At 39.3% G+C, this 21292-nt stretch overlaps 1 protein-coding gene across 1 annotated transcript in view; it reads left to right on the top strand.

The window, feature by feature from the left end:
• kat2a (K(lysine) acetyltransferase 2A) overlaps window positions 1-20344 on the top strand; it is a 36440-nt gene extending 16096 nt beyond the window's left edge. Inside the window, exons 7-18 of the mRNA XM_055657008.1 lie at window positions 640-746; window positions 1644-1754; window positions 4910-5046; window positions 7092-7300; window positions 7875-8001; window positions 9191-9301; window positions 9422-9565; window positions 9895-10009; window positions 14484-14520; window positions 16546-16609; window positions 18251-18335; window positions 19546-20344. Of these exons, the coding sequence (XP_055512983.1) occupies window positions 640-746; window positions 1644-1754; window positions 4910-5046; window positions 7092-7300; window positions 7875-8001; window positions 9191-9301; window positions 9422-9565; window positions 9895-10009; window positions 14484-14520; window positions 16546-16609; window positions 18251-18335; window positions 19546-19739 (1441 nt within the window). The 3' untranslated portion in view covers window positions 19740-20344. The remainder of the gene's footprint in view (window positions 1-639; window positions 747-1643; window positions 1755-4909; window positions 5047-7091; window positions 7301-7874; window positions 8002-9190; window positions 9302-9421; window positions 9566-9894; window positions 10010-14483; window positions 14521-16545; window positions 16610-18250; window positions 18336-19545) is intronic.
• The last annotated feature ends 948 nt before the right edge of the window (window positions 20345-21292 follow it).

Here is a 21292-nt window from a genome sequence, read left to right as displayed (position 1 = left end):
GAACAGTTTTTCTTTGAAGCAGCCTCTAACATTTTCTCCTCTTTCCTCCCCCCACCCCCCCACCAATCTCTCAATTTTCAAGATGCTTGAACTAAACAAATTTGGAAAGAGCTGGCATAAACAGCCATATCTTGGGAAATAATTAGTATGCGGGCTTCCGGTACCTAGTGCACGCATTTCTTGACAGAAGTAATTGTAAGACAGAATCAAGGGGACTTGGTATTGCTCCCTGAATGCACATCTACTCCAGCAGTAATCTTTTTAATTGCATGAAATACACGCAGTGAAAAGTCTGTGACCTGGTTTATCTCCCCAGGACGCGTTTTATTAAAAATACTACTTCTGGAAAATATAACAATTCTGTATTCTTGTCGATATAAAATATGTTAATGTTTGGATTATTTGATGCTCTGCTCTGAAATGTACCTGTTCCAAACCAGCCAATTTCTGTATAATCTTGACTGTATCATTGTTCTAAATTTCTCTTGTAACCAGCCTTCTTAACTTTAGATGTTTTTACATTGAACTGTACTTTTAAACCTTTTTAACGTGATGTATGATTTTAACTTAACATTGTTATAGCTTTGCTATCGCTGGTGTTTGCTCCGTTTCATCAGCCATTTCAATTTATTTGCGTAGGTTTCTGTCTATGCTGGAGGAAGAGATTTATGGGCTGAATTCGCCAATATGGGATTCTGATTTCACTTTATCTGCTTCAGAAGGAGTGCAACTGGGACAACAGACAGGTAGCTGACTCTTGTGTTAATAGTCATTGTAGGTATATGTTTGTCAGATTCTGTGGAGATCCAGACAGTGAAAGTTTACCTGGTACCCTGAGGTTTCAGTTCATGGGCTGAAGCATGAAATTGTTCCTAATTCAGCACGGGCTGGTAATCCCATTTAGTGATAACATGAGATAACTGGTGTGTGAAATTGAAAATGTCTTGCTGTAGAAAGAGGGTGCTCATCCATGGGAGGCAATGAAACAATCTTAATTCAGATTAAAAGGAACTTTAACAGTGCATTGATTTTGCATGCCTGATATGAGAATTGGTTGAATTCCTCAGTATCAACAAACCTTGCCCTGAGTACAAAAATCATTAATATCCGTATAATTGCCTGTGCTTTTAATTTTTTATTTTTGTTGTCCAGGCCTGATTCTGCTCCCTTGCCCACATGCTCTCTCCCTCCTATTCTTCTTTGTTGTTCTTCCTGATTGTATTAATATTTTCTTTTTCTCTTTGAACTGTAACGTTAATTGTTTTCTCTTCCTCCGTTATGGTTTTGAAATACCGAATATTTCCAGTATATTGTTTTTGTTAGATTTCTATCATCTACAGTTTTTTTTTTTTTTGAATATTTACTTATGCCTGATATTCATATAGCAGATTTAAAATTAGTAGTTTAATGCTGCTTCAGTCCTTAAAGGATTAATGTACGTTGTACATATTAATTTGAAAATACAACTGCACTGCAAATATTAAAAAATATTGTCATTTAAAAAATAAAAAATAAATGTTTTGAGCGTGGGATCCTCTTGATGTATGTTGGTCAACAGGTCATGTTACATTACTTTGTTTGCTTTAATGCAGGGTGTATGAAACTTTGTATTTAGGAAAATAATACTGTTATTTTGCTTTCAGCCGTTACTCCATCTCCAGTGCCTAGTAACCCTCCATCAAGCAGAAGCATCAATAGTACCTCAAGTCCAGCTTCCATCAGTGTTGACATGGGACTTTCTGAGCCAGCATCAGGTAATTGCTGCATTGCTGTAATCTGTAAGTAATGTTTTCAAATCTGATATTAGAGCTGGACAATTTTAAAGCATTGTAATGCGATTACATTACTTGTACTTTTCATATAAAATAATGATATAATTCTTTCAGTAGTGTCGCATCTGCTTGGAATGTTTTTTATAAAGTTTGTTCTATTTCAATTAGGCGACACCCACTTAGCATAAGTCAGTCTTTGAATTGGAAGGTTATTTAAATTGATGAGAATCTGTGTCAGTTTGGAATGCTTGGTACTTGTTGAGTAAGCATCTGCCATTTAATTGAACAAATGGATATGAAATATCGTGTAACAAACGACGTTGATAAAGGCTTACCGAAATATGCAAGATTTAACCAAGTTGCCTCTAATATTTGGTTTTTATTTCCCCCAAAAATTGTAATAATGCATCTTTGACACTTGATGGCATCAGTCCTCTGTTTATACATATGTTTTATTGGTAATCGACATTCTATTTTATGAAAATATTTATACTACTGCAAAATACACCATGGTTCAGAAATGTTCTGCTTAAGTGTACTGACATGAGGGCTAGATTTGGAATGCTGATGGTAGAGAAAATACAAGTCGCCAAGAAATTAACTTCTGGAAGAAGCTAAGTGCTGGAGTAACTCAGCGGGTCAGGTTGGTATCTCTGGAGAACATAGAAAGGCGACGCTTTGGGTTGGAATACTTCTTCAGACTGTTTATAGTAGAGGGGCAAAAGCTGGAAGAGTGGTGGGGGCAGGTGAAAGGTAGAAACAAATGAGGGAGATCATTGGCAGATGGATGGGTAATCTGTTTAGAGAAACTGCGGAAGCAGGCCCTTCGGCCCACAATGTCTGCACCGACCAGCAATCCCTGAACATTAACACTACACACACACACACACACACACACACACACACACACACACACACACACACACACACACACACACACACACACACACACACACACACACACACACACACACACACACACACACACTTTTGGGACAATTTTACATTTTTATACCAAGCCAATTAACCTTTCAACCTGTACGTCTTTGGGCTGTGGGAGGAAATGCAGGTCCCGTGGAGAACGTACAAGCTCCGCACAGACAAGTACCCGTAGTCAGGATTGAACCCGGGTCTCTGGCGCTATAAGTCTGTTTGCCACAACGCCACCATGCCACCGAGACGAAAGACAAAGTGAGATAAGGATGGAAGAGGCACAGAATGTGAAGCCAGAAGAAGGAATATGGGTGGAAGGTGAAAGAGATGCTGCCGGACTCAGTGAGATACTCCAGCACTTTGTGTCTTTTTTGTAGACCAACATCTGCAGTTCCTTCTGTCTACAAATGAACTTTTGGGTTCTCTTTGTATTACATTAGAGTTACTATGATTGCCTTCCAGGGCAGCCACAAAACTTGTTCCAAATAAATCAAAGTGCTGGAATAAGGTCTAGCAGTATCTCTGGGGAACATGGATAGGCAAAGTTTTTGATTGGGACCCTTCAGACTCTCTATGTTGTCCAGAGATGATGTCTGACACATTGAGCTACTCCAACATTTTGTATTTTTGCACAGGATTCCAGTATCTGTAGTGCCTGCTGGCTACATAGAAATTGCTCTAACTTTTGGCAGTGTGCACGGCACGATATCTGCCCTTTCCCTTGTACTACCTAAAATTTCCAACACGGCTAATAATGGGGACCAAGACTTCTGACTATTCCCTCCTTTTACCAGTCCCATCTGCGAATGATTTTCCTCTCCTGAAAAGGATATTGAATTGACTTATTCCATGGTCTTTGCAAGTGCAATTCAATAATATGACATAGAGCCAGGATAACTCAAACTCTTATTCTTCAAGAAATATTTGTTTTATTTTCCTAAATATGTTAACATATTTACTAAATATTTTAACATGTTTAGGATAGCTCACCATATTCTGCTCCTAAAACATAGAGAATAATGAATGACATTTTAATGGGGTAATTTGTGTTTTTTAGTGCAAAAAGCTGGGAGGGGCAGTGCATGGCCTGGCAGGTAATAGTTTGAAATTGGTGATGGGGAAATTTTGATAGGCAAATGGTGGAACAAAGGACAGAGATGAAAAGACAGGAGGTGCGAGTCAAAAGGATTGACGGGCTGAGAATTGTGAAGCTAGAGGAAGGAATGTAGGAGGGGAGAAATAGGCGTGATTCCAGGTCGGGTGCAAGGGGGGAGGTGGGTGGGGGAAGAAGTGGGGGGTGGGTGTGGGTGGAGAAAATTTGGAGAACTCAATGTTCATACCTTTGTGTTGTTAGTGGAATATGATATGAGGTGTCCCTTCAGTTTGCCTGCGGCCTCGATCTGGCAATGGAGGAGGCCCAGGACAGAAAGCTCAATATAGGAAGAAGAGTTAAAATGGTTAGCATCCAGTAGGCCTTGGCAGATCGAGTGCAAGTGTTCGGCGAAACGATGGCAGAGTCCACAGTTGGTCTTGCCGATGTATAGGAGGCCACTTCAGGAACACCGGATGCAGTAGATGAGATTAGAGGAGGTGGACGTGAACCTCTGTCTCAGCTGGATCGATTGCTGGGATCCCTGGATGGTGGTAAAGAGGGCAACTAACTCACACAACCCTAATCCTATCTTGTCTAACTTCAATCCACACAACCTGGGGTCCCTATACCGCCTCCCTCACCTTCATCCTGAGACCCCAGGTTGTGTTGATTGAAGTTAGACAAGGTAGGATTAGGGTTGTGTGGGTTAGTTCAAGAACCTGATAATTATAAGAAAGCAATATTCCTTTAAAGAGCCGTGTGCCAATTCAGACTTCTGTACCTCCTGCAAGATGAAAGCAGTGAGAAGAGGGCATGGATCAGATGGTAGTAATTCTTGTTGATGGATGCCACCTTCTAAGGCTGCACTACCTTTTAATGCATTTGATGGTGGCAAGGGCTGTGCCAGAGCCCACTGCCCTGCAACCTCATGTGTTTCGTTGCTGGAAGCATTGAACTGATCCCAATCCAGTTTGTACATAATATCCTTTCAAGACTAAAAATCACATATCTCGTGTGGCAGTGAAATAATTGTGAACCGTGGCTCAGCTGACCAACTGGGACAAAATGTATTAATGTTGAATACTTTTAGTTGGTGTATTGTACTTTACAGGAGAGAAAAGGAAGCTGCCTGACACCATGACCCTAGAAGATGCAAAAAGAATGCGAGTGATGGGTGACATTCCTATGGAGCTGGTTAATGAAGTAATGCTGACAATCACAGATCCAGCAGCTATGTTAGGTCCAGAGGTGGGTTAATTTTTAATTTAAATGATTAAAATGCATGCTACTAGTCATTTGATGTGGACTATGGCAGGACCCCACTGACGAGCACCAGGCCACTATCGCTAGCACCATCACCGAGTTAATTATGTTAGCTTTGATAGCGAAAGGATTTGAGTATTTGAGCAGGGAGGTTCTACTGCAGTTGTACAGGGTCTTGGTGAGACCACACCTGGAGTATTGCGTACAGTTTTGGTCTCCAAATCTGACGAAGGACATTATTGCCATAGAGGGAGTGCAGAGAAGGTTCACCAGACTGATTCCTGGGATGTCAGGACTGTCTTATGAAGAAAGACTGGATAGACTTGGTTTATACTCTCTAGAATTTAGGAGATTGAGAGGGGATCTTATAGAAACTTACAAAATTCTTAAGGGGTTGGACAGGCTAGATGCAGGAAGATTGCTCCCGATGTTGGGGAAGTCCAGGACAAGGGTTCACAGCTTAAGGATAAGGGGGAAATCCTTTAAAAACCGAGATGAGAAGAACCTTTTTCACACAAAGAGTGGTGAATCTCTGGAACTCTCTGCCGCAGAGGGTAGTCGAGGCCAGTTCATTGGCTATATTTAAGAGGGAGTTAGATGTGGCCGTTGTGGCTAAGGGGATCCGAGGGTATGGAGAGAAGGCAGGTACAAGATACTGAGTTGGATGATTAGCCATGATCATATTGAATGGCGGTGCAGGCTCGAAGGGCCGAATGGCCTACTCCTGTACCTAATTTCTATGTTTCTATGTTTCTACAGATGTCCTGGATGAATCTTTGCAATTATTGACATTCAAGATACTTTACTTTTTTGTATGTCTTCCATGTTTTACTTGGGGTGGGGGAAGAAAAATTGTAGGAAATTCTGATTCAGGATGTGAGTTGTTTGTTGCTTAGCAAAAGATAAATTGATGCAACATAACCTGTTTCCCAAATATTTATTTACAAGTACACACCCCAGTCTGCTTTAATGGTGCAGAAGTGGAGATGGACGAGAGCTTAAAGTTCCTAGGTGGTTAATGGTTCTTTTATTATCACATGTACCAAGGTGCAGTGGAATTCATTTATTGCATTCCGATCAGTAAGATTATTGCCCTACATAAGTACAATCCCAATAAGTATTGTATTCCACTGCGTTCATGTGTAATAGTCACCATTTTCAAAGTCCCAGCTGCAGCTTGCTATGAACGTCCGTTGCAGTCGCCGCCGCTTCCATTCGGATCGCCAGTGAACCATTGGTTCTCTCCTTGCTCAGCCTTCATGCCCACAGCCGGCTTTGAGGGCAAGGAAGGGACACCCCCAGTTCTCCTTACTGGACCTTTGTCCAGCATCCTCTGCTGTCGCCGACTCTCTCCACCCTCCAGTTCCCGGTCTTCAGGGACAAGCAGGAGATGAGCCTCGGCCCTACTACAGGCACGCTTCCCGGTTCTGCGGCGGGCGGGCTGGACCTGCTCGTATGTAAAGGATGATCTCCCAATTGACCTCGTTGGCGATTTTGCACTTGTTTTTATCTGCCCCTTCTCTGTAGCTATAACCTTATTTTGCGCTCTGTTTCCTATCGCTGTTGTTTTCATATGATATGATTTGCGTGCATACCATGCAAAACAGTTGTTCACTGTAGATAGACACAAAATGCTAGAGTAACTCAGCGGGACAGGCAGCATCTCTGGAGAGAAGGAATGGGTGACGTTTCGAGTCGAGACCCTTCTTTATCCAGAGTTGCTGCCTGTCCCGCTGAGTTTCTCCAGCATTTTGTGTCTATCTTCAATATAAGCCAGCATCTGCAGTTCTTCACTGTATCTCAGTACACAGTTGTTCACTGTATCTCTGTTCACATGACAATAATAAACCAATGCTAATTGCTTAAATTAGGCTGTATTAACACTGCAGTTCTTTTAATGTTCTGCTCTCGTGCTCTTCCAGAATAGGTTTGCATGCACTGTATTGAGCTCATTTATTCTCCAAGGAGAACTGAAACAATTTAAGATGATTATTAGAATTTCAATGGCACTTTTTTTGGATCTCTTTCAGACAAATCTGTTGTCAGCAAATGCAGCTCGTGATGAAGCAGCACGTCTAGAAGAACGAAGAGGTGTCATTGAATTTCATGTCATAGGAAATTCACTTTCTCAGCGATCAAACAAGAAAATAATGATGTGGCTGGTTGGCTTGCAAAATGTTTTCTCTCATCAGTTACCACGAATGCCAAAAGAATACATCACACGCCTTGTCTTTGATCCGTACGTACATTTGGAGCTCTGTTTCACTCGTACATTTGTAGAGAGACGTGTACAAATGAACCTTTCTAATGTGTGCTCTTTTATAAATAATGAGAAAATATATGGCATTGGCCTTAATAGTTACTTTAAAGTCAAGCGGTGTTATTATTAGTAGTGTGCAGCCAAATTTTTTTCAATTTATATGTTTGTGATGCAGTTCTGTTGCAGGGAGTTCAGTGGAAGAACATATTACATATGTTATATCACAACAAAATTTGTTAACTTTGGGGTTTCCTATGTTTTACATGGAAGTTCTGGACTTGCTGCCATTTTAACCAGTACCAAACATTAGCTGACAGCAAAAAGAATGTGACACATACTGGACAGTATGAGTATAATTACGGTTTAAAACATATAATTTGAGATTAAATTTCTCAAAAACACACAAATTGGTGAATATTTCACTGTTACTGGTGTAAGCTTGGCAAATAATTGTTTTGAAATCGCGAGTTTTCTGAATACATGTTGTAATGTTTTAGTAAACTTTCCGAATGCTGTTCAATCAAAATGTCATAAAATCGTACTTTCACTGCAGGAAGCACAAGACTCTGGCCCTCATTAAAGATGGCCGAGTTATTGGAGGAATATGTTTCAGAATGTTTCCCACCCAAGGATTCACTGAAATTGTATTTTGTGCTGTGACTTCCAATGAGCAGGTGAAGGTAAGCGATAAGTCCCTGTAGTGCATATCTGTGATTTGTAATGATATACAAAACTCAGCAGTTATCGGCATGTACAGAGATGAACCTTCAAAGTTAGAGGCAGAATTTGTCCAAATGCTAATTGCTTCCGTTTTCTTTTGGTCAAGCTCATGTTATCCTTAAATCTGGGTGTTGCAATTAATTCTTCATGAAGCATTTTTCTCCATTTATAGTCAGCAAAAAATGATATGAAGGTTGTTTGAAGGGTTTCATCCTTTAAACATATTTATTGGCCTTTCATAGTTTGTTTTATAACTAAAAATGATATTTTTGTTACATGTTGCCTACTAAAATAGAATGAGGTGAGGTTGGAAAACTGTAAAGGATGTGTTTCTTGAATGCCTACAGATTTAACCACAAGATTCTTTAAAAAGTATTTTGTTGTGTTCCTACCCACGGGTATTTTTTTTTTCTGGTGCGTCACAAGGCTGCAATCTAGGAATGTTGCTGGGCATAGTGGGGGAGTGAGAGCGATTACCTCTGATTGCAGCAGTAGGTGTGTATTGGTCCATTGATCACAAAAGTGAATGGGATTTTATGGTTGGGAGAGTGGAGGATGCTTTGTTGTTAGATCTAAAGGAAATACACGGTATTTCACAGTGGTCTCTTCAGGCCGCTGCCACTGACAGGATGAACTTGGTCACCGTGGCTGTTGAGGGGGGAGGGAGCCCCACGATAACTATGCGCATCTTGTTGGAGGCAGCAGCATGAAGAAATCGCTTTTGGCCAGGGTTTACAATGTGAGCCGCACAACAGCTACGTCAACTGGGCGGAGCAGCAGCTGATGAAGAAGGTGCTCAGTGGTGCACAATGAGTAAGATGTCGGTGACTCAGCCAGGAGTTGCAAGTGGCCAAAACTGGAAGAGCAGCGAGCACGGGCAGCGCTTTTATAGCTATGAAGCTGATGGGAAGCCCTCCTCCCTTTGCAATAACACGTCATTCAAGAAAAGGGACCTACTGTGGATTGTTTAAGTATGAGTTTACGTTACTCACCTATTATGCAAGTCGCGGAGTGCCTGTATATATATATATATATATATGTATGTGTGTGTGCAGTACAGTTTTCATTTAATGTCATACACCCATAATAAGCATCAATAAATGCATAGAACATTAAATAAATAAATAAATAAATCTTAATTCACCCCAGGGTTACGGGACACATCTGATGAATCATCTAAAAGAATATCACATTAAACACAATATTTTACACTTCCTGACCTATGCGGATGAATATGCCATTGGCTACTTCAAAAAGCAGGTAATGCCATTTAGCTCTTTTTTTTTTCTATAGAATAAAGAGAAATGTAATAAAAGATCAAATATAGGAGTTGGAAAAAGGTATCGAACTTTTTTGTACATTATTCTCTCTTGTAATCAGGGTTTTTCAAAGGATATAAAAGTTCCTAAAAGCCGGTATGTGGGTTACATCAAGGATTATGAAGGAGCAACGCTGATGGAATGTGAACTTAATCCCAGAATTCCCTACACAGAACTGTCACATATAATCAAGAAGCAAAAAGAGGTACGTCCATCGTGTAACTTTGCAGGCCAACTTGACTTGAACTCTCTCACATGTGAGTGCTTCTCGTCGAGTCATGAGAGTGATCATGCCGACATGCGCTGATTACGGCAATAACTTTAAATAACGCTTTCACCACTCAAAAACGAATTGGGTTCCAGTCTAGTGAAACTGGCTTAGCGACATAATGCTTCACTTGCTGGACAGCACAGAACATGGAAAAGTTTATTTTATTTTTTTAGCACAATGTGAATCGGTTGTCCCAAAAGAACCAGTACTAAATATCTACCGTCCACTGCAAGTGAAGTAATAAATTTCTATTTTGAGTTCAGATAATAAAGAAGCTGATCGAGAGAAAACAAGCACAGATCCGGAAGGTTTACCCAGGCCTCACCTGCTTCAAGGAAGGAGTTCGGCAGATACCCATAGAGAGTATACCTGGAATTCGTAAGTATTCCATTTCGGAAGAGTGAATAAAGAATGCATTGAAGTACTGAAGGTACATTGAATATGAGAATGTAATGGTTATGGTATATATTTACTCCAGAAGTACACGGTAAATACCATGCACGAATGTATGGCCTATTTATATGCAGATTATCATTGAGTAATGTTTCAAAATCAAGACCATAAATGGCAGCCAGAATAGGCCATCTGATGCTTGGAGCATGGTCTACTGGTCATAAAAGTCTAGCTATTTCAGCACCATTTTTCTCCAGATATGCCTTGATATCAATTTTAAGCATCCACAGCCCTTAAGGGGAGAGTGTTCCAAAAATATTCTCCACGCACTGAATGATGACATTTTCCTTGTGCATGTGCAAAATGACATGCCCATAATTTTAACTGCAGCCCCTGGTCACAGTCAGTGAATGCATCCTCTTTGCATCAGTCTTTCAAGCTCCAACAAATATTATGTTTCAGTGTGATAACCTCTCATTCTTCTAAAACTTAATCTTATTGTGAACCAGTAATTTTTATAGTCTGTCTTTTTCAGCTGTCTGCCTCATTCAGAACAGCTGCGTTTCTTGTTGATCATTGGTGACACACATCTCGGACTATACAGGACAATCCTAAATCTTGCTGATCTCATTTCACTCTCGCAGTGACCCGATCCAGATCAAAGTCACTGACTTGTCATCAAGACTGAGAATGGTATTTGCCTAATCAGCCTTCCGGTAAACATTGTTTACACAGCTTGGGAAAATTGCTTTTGACTTCACAATGAACTTGGATTTGTGGACCGTGTTTCTTTTTAATTGTTATCAGATAGATATGAACACCACTTTTTAAATGTTGATATGAAAATAAGATATCAGTCCATTTAAACCATGTTTTGGACCTGAATATGGGTCATGGGAACATGTTTATTTCAATGAAAATTAGGAAATTAGTTTTGGCAAAGCTTTCGTGCTTTCATTCCCTTGAAGGTTATATTCTGCTTTAGAAATTAGCCTTGAGAGGTGGCACCAGCAGGCCATCGTTGGGCCAGTTGCCTGTGTATATTCATCCTTTGGTATTTAAAATTATTAGGGCACAGTGTGGAAACAGGCCCTTCGGCCCAATTTGCTGACACCGGCCAACAATGTCCCAGCTATACCACTTGCCTGCGCTTGGTCCATATCCGTCCAAACCTGTCCTATCCATGTTCCTATCTAACTGTTTCTTAAATAATGGTTTAATCCCAGCTTCAACTTCTTTCTCTGGCAGCTTGTTCCATATACCCACCACTCTTTGTGTGAAAAGGTTATCCCTTGGATTCCTATTAAATCTTTTCCCCTTCACTTTGAACCTATGTCCACTGGTCCTCGCTTCCCCTACTCTGGGCAAGAGACTGTGCATCTACCCGATCTATTCCTCTCATGATTTTGTACACCTCTGTAAGATCATCCCTAATCCTCCTGCACTCCGTGGAATAGAGACCCAGCCTACTCAACCTCTCCCTATAGCTCACACCCTCTTGTCCTGGCAACATCCTCATAAATCTTTTCTGAACCCTTTCAAGCTTTACAATATCTTTCCTATAACATGGTGCCCAGAACTGAACACAATATTCTGAATGCGGTCTCACCAATGTCTTGTACAACTGCAACATGACCTCCCAACGTCTATACTCGGTACTCTGACTGATGAAAGCCAAAGTGCCAAAAGCCTTTTTGACCACCTTACCTACCTGCGACTCGGCCTTCAGGGACACATGCCCCGCTAGTCCTAGATCCCTCTGCTCTACACCACCCCCCCAGAAGCTTACCATTTACTGTGTAGGTCCAGCCCTTGTTTGACGTCCCAAAATACAACACCTCACACTTCTCTGTATTAAAATCCATCAACCATTCCTTTGTCCACCTGGCCAATCGATTCCAGATCCTGCTGCAATCTTTCACAACCATCTTCACTATCTGCAAAACCACTCATTTTTGTCTCATCAGCAAACTTGCTAATCTTGCCCTGTATGTTCTCATCCAAATCATTGATGTAGATGAAAACAGTAACTGGCCCAGCACTGAACCCTGAGGCACACCACTAGTCACAGGCCTCCAGTCTGAGAAGCAACCTTCCACCATCACCCTCTGCTTCCTTCCATGGAACCAATTTACTATCCATTCAGCTATCTCTCCTTGGATCCCATGCGATCTAACCTTCCAGAGCAGCCTACCATGCGGAACCTTGTCGAATGCTACACTGAAATCCATGTACACAACATCTACAGTTCTGCCCTCATTGACCCATTTGGTCCCACTCTCTCTAGTTACCCTTTCCCCGCCTTATGTATTTATTGACTGCAATGGATTTAAATTTGAAAAATACAACGTGCAGGAGTAACTCAGCAGGCCAAGCAGCAAATCTGGAGAACCAGATAATGTGACAGTTCAGGCCAAGACCCTGTAACCAGCATCTGCAGTTCTTTGTTTCTACATTCTGGATTTAAATTTGAGGCATTTTTTGTACCGGTCTTCTCCAGGTAATAAAGGGTTCTGTTCCTGAGAAATATTTGATAACCGAACAGCTTGCATGTCCCAAATGTGTCCAGCAATATATTTAAATAAAAATATAAGTCAACCAATGGTAGCGTGTAGTTAAACCAGGGTCTCTAACTCATACATACGGAATTCTTTGTAATATACAACGATATTGCTGTGTACTGAGTTCCTACGTGACAGAATATGGCTGCAGCCCTGCAGCAAATTCATCCCGCTAGTCTCCCAAATGCTTGTTCATATGTATGGGTTGTCCATAAGTTGGGTGTTCGTAAACTGGGGAGACCCTGTAATGGTAACATCTAATAATGCCTTTTTTTATGCTTTAGTGTGAAATGAATTTCTACCTTTTTGAGCCCAACAACTTCATTTAAATCACATAAATTAACGGATGCACCCAAACAAATAGGTGCAGGAGTAGGCCATTCGGCCCTTCGAGTCTGCACCGCCATTCAATATGATCATGGCTGATCATCCAACTCGGTATCCTGGAGCCTTCTCTCCATACCCCCTGATCCCTTAAGCCACAAGGGCCACATCTAACTCCCTCTTAAATATAGCAGCAAATTAAACATTTTGCAAATATCCATTTAAAAAAAAAAATCTCACAAATTTCTTCCAAATATGAGGCTTGCCACTGGAATTGCCAACTTACTTATGCATGCAGCAGAGTATCCTTGTGCTTTGCAGGCTTTGAAGTAAGCTCCACCTATTGGTGACTTGTAGGATTTACAAGTCTACCAACTTCCATTGTGAATATTGTTCTCCAGCATCTTAATTAATGGCAGATTTATTGTTATCCATCAATATGCCAAGATATTGACAGTAATTTAGGGATTTGTTCCATGTGTAATTTCATGCAGAAATCAGTTTATTGAAACCTTTTCCGTCATGGAAAATTAGTGCTAATTATTCAATTAATAAAATATTGAAGCATGCTCACTTGCAATACTTCAACTTCAGTTGTACACAATTGTTTACCTCTATTTATCACTATTATTAATATTTAAAAAGGTCAATTACAAAAGAAATGACTGCATCCTTGCAGCCTGTGCAACTTGGTAAACTCCTGTTCACGTCACAGTTGCTCGGGCTCAATTCACAGTTCAATTCAATATCTTTATTGAATTGAAATGTGGTAGCAAGGGAAAAGGGGAAAATGATCATCATGGACTTAAGATTCTGATTGGTGTAGTTTATTGTCATATACACTAGCGTGCAATGAAACACCCTGTCAAGTAAACAGTAAACTCAATAATACAGCAATAAATACAATGATAAATGGAACACAGCAGAATGGTGCAATAACAGAATAAAGGAGGTAGAGTTGAAAGTAAGCGTGTGTAGCAACTTCTCTGGGAAAGGTTATTGGTTCAGGTGCTTGATTGCCATGGAGAGGTTATTTCTTAAGTTTTGACCTCCAGGCTTTCAAGCATCCGTATATATTGCCAGAAAGTAGAGGAAAGACAAGGGAATGGCCTGGGTGACGGGCATCCTTGTCAATACTTTCAGTCTACCTGATGCAAATACACCATGAAGATGGACTGGATACAGTGAAGTGACAAGTCTGCGAGGGACTGGTGTATGTGTACACTCTATCTCTATGGAGGTTGAGGTGGTCAAACAAAGAGCAATTGCCATATCAGGCTGAGATATACATTCCTCAAATTATTTTCAATAGCTCTTCTGGATAAATTCAAGAGAATCCTTGTGGACGTGCCAAATCTTGAATCTTCCCAGACGCCTGAGAAAGTAAAAAAAAAATGCAGATGTGCTTTATTGCTTGCTGCATTATTGTGAAAGGACCAGGTTAGGTTGCTATTGATGTGGATGCCAAGAACCATGAAGCCTTTTCTACATCAGCTCCTTTGAATGTTGTATTTTCAAAGTTACATTTTAAATCATTAACCCAAACTGAAATAATTGTCCTTTCCTTCCAATAGAGGAAACTGGATGGAAACCCAGTGGCAAAGATAAAGGGTAAGAACATTTGTTGAAGGCTCGATTATATCAAGATAACTTGAGATTGGTAGGTTGAAATTAGGGATTAAAATAAATGCAAAGTATTTCTGAATTTTAATGTTAAAAAATCATTTGCAACTTATGAAGCTAGAGGAGGAAGTATAGGGTGAGGGGAGAAATGGGTGTGAGACCAGGTGAGGCACAGGGGAGTGTAGGGGAGGGAGGGTTGTTAGAGATGACCTAAAATCAGATAATTCATTGTTCATACAGTTGGGTTATAAGCTACCCAGGTGGAATATGAGGTGGTGTTCCTCCAGTTTGTACATGGCCTCACTCTGATGATAGAGGAAACACCTCCTACATGGGATTTGACAGTAGTGCCCAATTTTTTAAATATATATTTTATATTTTTTTAATTTTGTTTTTACAACCAGAATGTTAAATTTAATTTATGTAGGATCACTGAATTCTCAATGATTTGCCGAGTCCTGAACTAGCATTTAAAAACTTTTATTCAAGCACGATAGTTATATTGCATCAAAACAAAGCATGACAATATCTGCAGACCTTAACTAAAAACTGAACACGTCATAACCAACAAAACGAAGAAACTATGTAAAAACTAAAAGACTAAAGACTGAACATGGCACAATAGTTATATTGCATCAAAACAAAGCATGACAATATCTGCAGACCTTAACTAAAAACTGAACACATTATAACTAACAAAACAAAGAAACTATGTAGATAAAAATAAAACACTAAAGACTGAACATGACTAGAGACAAAATACATGGGACATTCAACTAACAACTTTCACACAGAACACATTACTCAAAAACAGGCGTCCTTATTTATTTAGAATGATTAGGATATATCAAGCACCTCACACCATGAAGGGGCCATTGTTTGCAGTGATGTCCAAGCTCCTCCTATCAGTTGTTACACACGCTGATCTTTGCCACCGTGTATAGTGAAACTGTTCCCAAGCAGTTAACGATCTCTTTTTAATAACCTGACCGCATCAGTTTTCTTCAAGCCCCTACAATTTGGTACACTTCACTTTTGAGTTCAGAATATGTTGATGGTTGGAGGCTTGTTGGTGTTGCTGAAGGTCAAAGAAAAGGCAGGGCTCTCTCTTGGGAGTGATCATTACCTAGCACTTCAATGGTTAATATTAATTACAGTTTATCATCCAAGTCCTGTTATAAACTGGCGTGGCCACTTCATTGTTGCAGGTGCACAGAAGGGGAGAGCGGTGCTGTGGGCAATGAATTCTCCCACTTTTGATAGAGGAGCATTCATTAATGAAGAATTTAATTTATCTGGTCCTCTATTAATCTATCTATTTTTAAATGTATGTAAACTTTTTTTGCATTTTAATTTTGAATATTTCCCAGGCGTTTTTTAATGAATTACATTTAAATTTAAGAATTAGTTTTAGGTTTGTTTATTGTCACCTGTCATCAAGGTACAATGAAAAGCTTTTTTGTACACTATCCAAATATACCTTGTGTATATATACAATTGTTTCAAAGTCCAAGTAGATAGAGCAAAGGAAACATGCAGAGTGCAGTAAACAGTTATCAGCATTGTAGTGCATCATAGTGCATTGTAGTGTGGCATAGTGCATTGCAAAGTGGCATTATGTTTATGTCCTACAATGAAGAGCTGGACCTGTAAGAATTACTTAAACGGGTTGTTTTACTGTTTCCTAAATATTTACATTGAGCTTATTGACATTTGAAAGTGAAAGCGGTGCAAGAAAGTGAGAGGTTTCAATTTCGATGCAATATTACTGTGGTGGTTTTTCAAATCGGCCATAAAAGAAAGATTTATTTCTTGTTCAGTCAATCAGCATTTTAAAGTTGACTAAATAAATGAATCCTATGGATAAATGGCAAAATAACATGATTTCTCCTGCTTGAATCAAGACCCCACCTGTCAGTCACTTATACATCTTTCATATTATAACAGTGAAAATTGTTTACGCTAATATACATTCTCATTAATTTCTTAATTTCTACTGTATTTGTATTCCAGAAAAGAATTGAAGGACCCAGACCAGCTGCACAATTCCTTGAAAAACCTTCTGGCACAAATAAAGGTTGTGAGAACAGTATGCTAGAGATGTACCTGGCACATGGTTGTATAATTTTCTTGATGTGTAAAAACAACAGCTCTGCAGTTGACTTCTAGGCTTCTGACGTTGATTAGACATTTTCAATTTACAAGTGGAATTTTATGACACATTAGACATTTTCTAATGTGTCATAAAATTCCACTTGTACAATCAGATTTTGAATTGGGTGAATATGGGCAACATGGTAGCGCAACTAGTAGAGTCACTGCCTGTCAGCATCAAAGACCCAAGTTCAATCCTGACCTCTGCTGCTGAATGGAGTTTACACATTCTTGCTGTGATTGTATAGGTTTCTTCCAGTTTCTATTCTGGTTTTCTTGTAGCTCAAATGCATGTGGGTGGTGGGTTAATTAGCGCTGTAAATTGCCCCATGCCTCCCCCACCTTCCCCCTCCATTTATTGGTGTATGGTAGCATCTTGCGCAAGTTGATTAAAAATGTGGGGAGAATGAAAAAGGGCCTAATGTAAATGGGTGATCGGTGGAATGTCACAGTAGACCGAAGGGCTTGTTTCTATTTTGTATCTCTGACTTAATGGATTCATAAAATAAATAAGATATATATTTTCAATGCTGAATTGGTAGTGGACAGATCAAGCAGTTAAATATATCACTGATGCAGTAAATCAGTTAAAATTCTTTGACTGTATGCATGATTCTGTTAACCTCTGGGCTGCAAATACATTAACTGGAGTACACCACCAGCAATGTCGTGTTATAGTGCAACAGTTTTAAAGTGATAGATTTTGAATGCAAAACTTCAACATGTCTCTGACTCTTTGGGTGTTCATGTTAATTCCGGTTTTTGCACCCCTGCGTCTGGTTCAGTAAAAACAGATTCTTGATTCTGTAAAATCCTTTTACTCCACCATGGTGACATTGCTTCCATTTCTCCCTGCTGAAACTTTAACACTCATCATGGAGAACAGGACAGCATGTGCCAGAACAGAGGAACGAACATATAGATGTATATGGTTAATACAATGGGCAGTCCCCTACAATAGACAGTAACCTATTAAACCAGTCACCACAGTATAATCATCATCAATCAAAATATCACTGGTTAGGTAGGTGGGGACGGTCTTTCCACCCAATCACAGCCATGCACAGCATAATACCTCAGCCAATCATAACAGCATCAAATATCACATGTTTTACAGGAATGATGATGTCACTGCAAAGAATGTGAAACTTTATTTCAATCGGCCACTAAGTATCCCATGATCTCCAAGAGACAGAATACTTTAACCCCTTTCAATCCCAAAGTACCCCCACGTCTTCATATTCTCATACACTCTGGTTGAGATGGTGAGGAGAATATTGTAATCTCTGGACACCACCTGTGTTCAGTTTCCTGAATCCCAGAACAAATACATTAGATATAACACACCCTATGATATATTAGATGTTGTTCCCATAGGCAAGCACCAGCTTCTCTGGGTACACCCCAGTAGTAGTTCTGCTGTGATTTGAACTTGCAATGTAGGGAGTTACAAGCTGTTTGCATCTTCACTATGGTATTGAATGGAAGCCTAACTGTGTTACTTAAATTATCCTTATTTCATTCCTTTATTGGCTACCTTGTGTACCTCAACTTTTTTCAACAGAGCCATCCTAGTGCCTGGCCTTTCATGGAACCAGTGAAGAAGTCTGAGGCTCCAGATTATTATGAAATTATTCGATTTCCAATTGGTATGTTTAATTAATGTTAGCTCATTCATCTTTGTTATAAAGGAGCATTTTTAATTAACTATTTGATTTGGCCAGATTAATGTTTGAACAATAGTAAAGTTAGTTTATGTACCAATGCTCATCAAGGACCGCAGTTGATTCTTTCTTAACCCAACTTTAATTAGCTGGGGAAAACAGGTCTATTAATATAAGAGCTAAGGGAAAGACATCAGTTATTAAGCTGGAAATGGTGCAAAAAAGCTCACAAAGATGTTACTGGGAATGAAGGATTTGAGTTATAAGGAGGGACAACATAGGCTAGGTCTATTTCCCCTGGAGCATAGGAGGTTGAAGGCTGACCTTAAAGACCTTAAAATCTTGAGGGGCATGGACATATTGAATGGTCAGTCTTTTGCCCAGGGTAGGGAAGTCTAAAACAAGGGAGCATAGAATAGAAAGATTTAAAAAGAAGTGATGGGCAACCTTTTTGCAGAAAGGGTAGTGGTTATATGGAATGATTGTCAGAGGAAGCTATAGATATGGGTACAATTACAATGTTTAAAAAACATTTGACCAGGTATATGGATTGCAAAGGTTTAGAGGGATATGAGCCAAATGCATTGAACTGAATCAAATAGGCAACTTGGTTAGCATGGACCAGTTGGGCTGAAGGGTCTGTTTGGGTACACAGTAATGCTGTGACTCTAAAAAGTTAGTCTGTAAGTTTAACACATTTTCATTCCACTCTTGTTAATTGAATTTGAGCCACAGTCTATTCTGATGGATACCATATCTTTTGATTAGCTTATTCCATGCTTTTATAAAGAGAGAATTTGGCTTGGATGTCATTTTCATGCAGTTATTGCTGTGGGATCTATAATCAATTCTCTAGTCACAACTTCCTGAAAACCTTTAATAAATCATCCATCCAAAATAAGGCAGACTGACGATCTAAAAATGTAAATTTCCACCTGTAATGTAGATCAGTGAATTCAACATTAATAAGTGTATCATTTAATATTACAAAAAATTGCCATCTTGCATAAGATGCAAAAGTGGGGAGGCGAATCACGAAAGATGGCCATTCAGCACACTTAGTCTGTAATTGTGATGGTAAATTCAATTATTTGCCATTTTTAGATTTCCTTGCTCCCTCTGTTTTGAGTAAATTGCAAACCAAATTCCTTCCGTGGGCTAAAGAATCCTATGTTGTTTCTCATTGTTGCTTCAGACCTAAAGAGTATGAGTGACCGGCTGAAGAATCGCTACTATGTTTCCAAGAAGTTATTTATTGCTGATGTTCAACGTATCATCACAAATTGCCGTGAATATAACCCCCCTGAAAGCGAGTACTGCAAATGTGCCAACATGCTGGAGAAATTTTTCTACTTCAAGATTAAAGAAATGGGGCTTTTGGACAAGTGAAAACATTTGTGAATGAGATGGATGAAAGCTTGGACGTTCAAATCTGACAGACTGTGAAGATAGCAGGATAAACTACTAATCTGTAATTCAGTCTGTGCAGTAAATGGGATCATTTGTTTGAATGCCATTATGGTAGTTGCATGGGCTGGCCATTGGTACCCACAGTGCATTGTTTTCTTTACAAAGATTCAGAGTGTCCCAGTGTTAACTGTTGAAGTCTCCATCTCATTGCATGCAGTTTCTACTGTCAAAAGTACTCGAGTAATTGAGACATTACATGCTCAGCCTGCACATCAGGTGATCCATGGTCTTGACAAGGATGATGTGCGTCATACAAATAATCACCAAGTTGCAATTGTGACACTGAAATCAATAATGGAACTTGTACAAAGCAGATTCTTTCACCAAAACACACACCACAGTGAGCTTCTCACTTTCACTCTGTGGAGTCTGTGACTTCAAAGCATTGCCTGGCAGTAAACAATGAGGGCATGTTGCGATGATGCCTGACTACTTTCAGTTTTTGTAATTTTTTTAAACTGAGTTGCATTTTGTACGTCTGCTGTAACATTTTGCTTGTGTAAATAAATACAGCAGTAAATTCACTCCAGAATTGTAATTCTTATTTCTCACAGAAAAATTGCCCTTTTTTGCATACAAAGTAAAATGCATAGCACATGGGCGATATGATGGGTTCAGTAATAATGCACATTTTGTTTTACTTATTAGTCTATTACTCAGGCAATGTGCTTTTATAATATCTGGTAACGCAGTAAATGTAATTGCACATATGATCATGTCGACAACGGTCTTCAACAATGCACAAGCATTTACTATGAACATTCATTGAAATTTATAAAATAGTTGTAAGGAACTCCTTGATAATTTAAATATGAACAGTTAAAATATCAATATCTTTATCATTAAGATTAACCGAAACAAATGATTGTGATTTTGGTGGAGATTTTTTGATTTTTTTTTTTTTTTTTTTGCTTTCTACGACTTGAGTGTAAGGTTATTTAATGTTTAAGAATTCTTAAATATTTAGCAATTAATTTGAACTTTATTTGGATTTTCATTTTCATGAATTTAATTCAAATTCATTGGAGTTTACATTACGAGATGTTTTAGTTTTAGCCTGCAAAAATGTGGAAAACTAGATTAAGTATTATTTCTACCTTTGTTGTTGGCCCTAATTCCCTCAACAACATGTTAAGTATCCAAATGTTTATTTATGCCAAATGGTCAACTTCCACCTCAGAGGCTTGCCCATTAAGCTGTGAAAAGTATATACCATGTTTGTTTTTAAATAAAAAATGATTTTCCCGTAAAGAGTGCAAAACTTAGTGTTACAGCTACAGAGAAAGTGCAGATAAAATGTGCAAAGGCCTCAGCAAGGCAGATTGGAAGATCAGGATTACATTCTTAACATATGGGAACTCTGTCTAAGAGTCTGATAACAACAGGGAAGAAGCTATTATGCAATTACATTTACTTCTGTGCACCGGATGGAGACATGACAGACATACTCCCCATTGCATGAAAACATACAA

Source organism: Leucoraja erinacea, chromosome 27, assembly GCF_028641065.1.
Source record: "Leucoraja erinacea ecotype New England chromosome 27, Leri_hhj_1, whole genome shotgun sequence".
Lineage (NCBI taxonomy): Eukaryota > Metazoa > Chordata > Chondrichthyes > Rajiformes > Rajidae > Leucoraja > Leucoraja erinaceus.
This window is presented reverse-complemented; position numbering and strand designations above follow the sequence as displayed.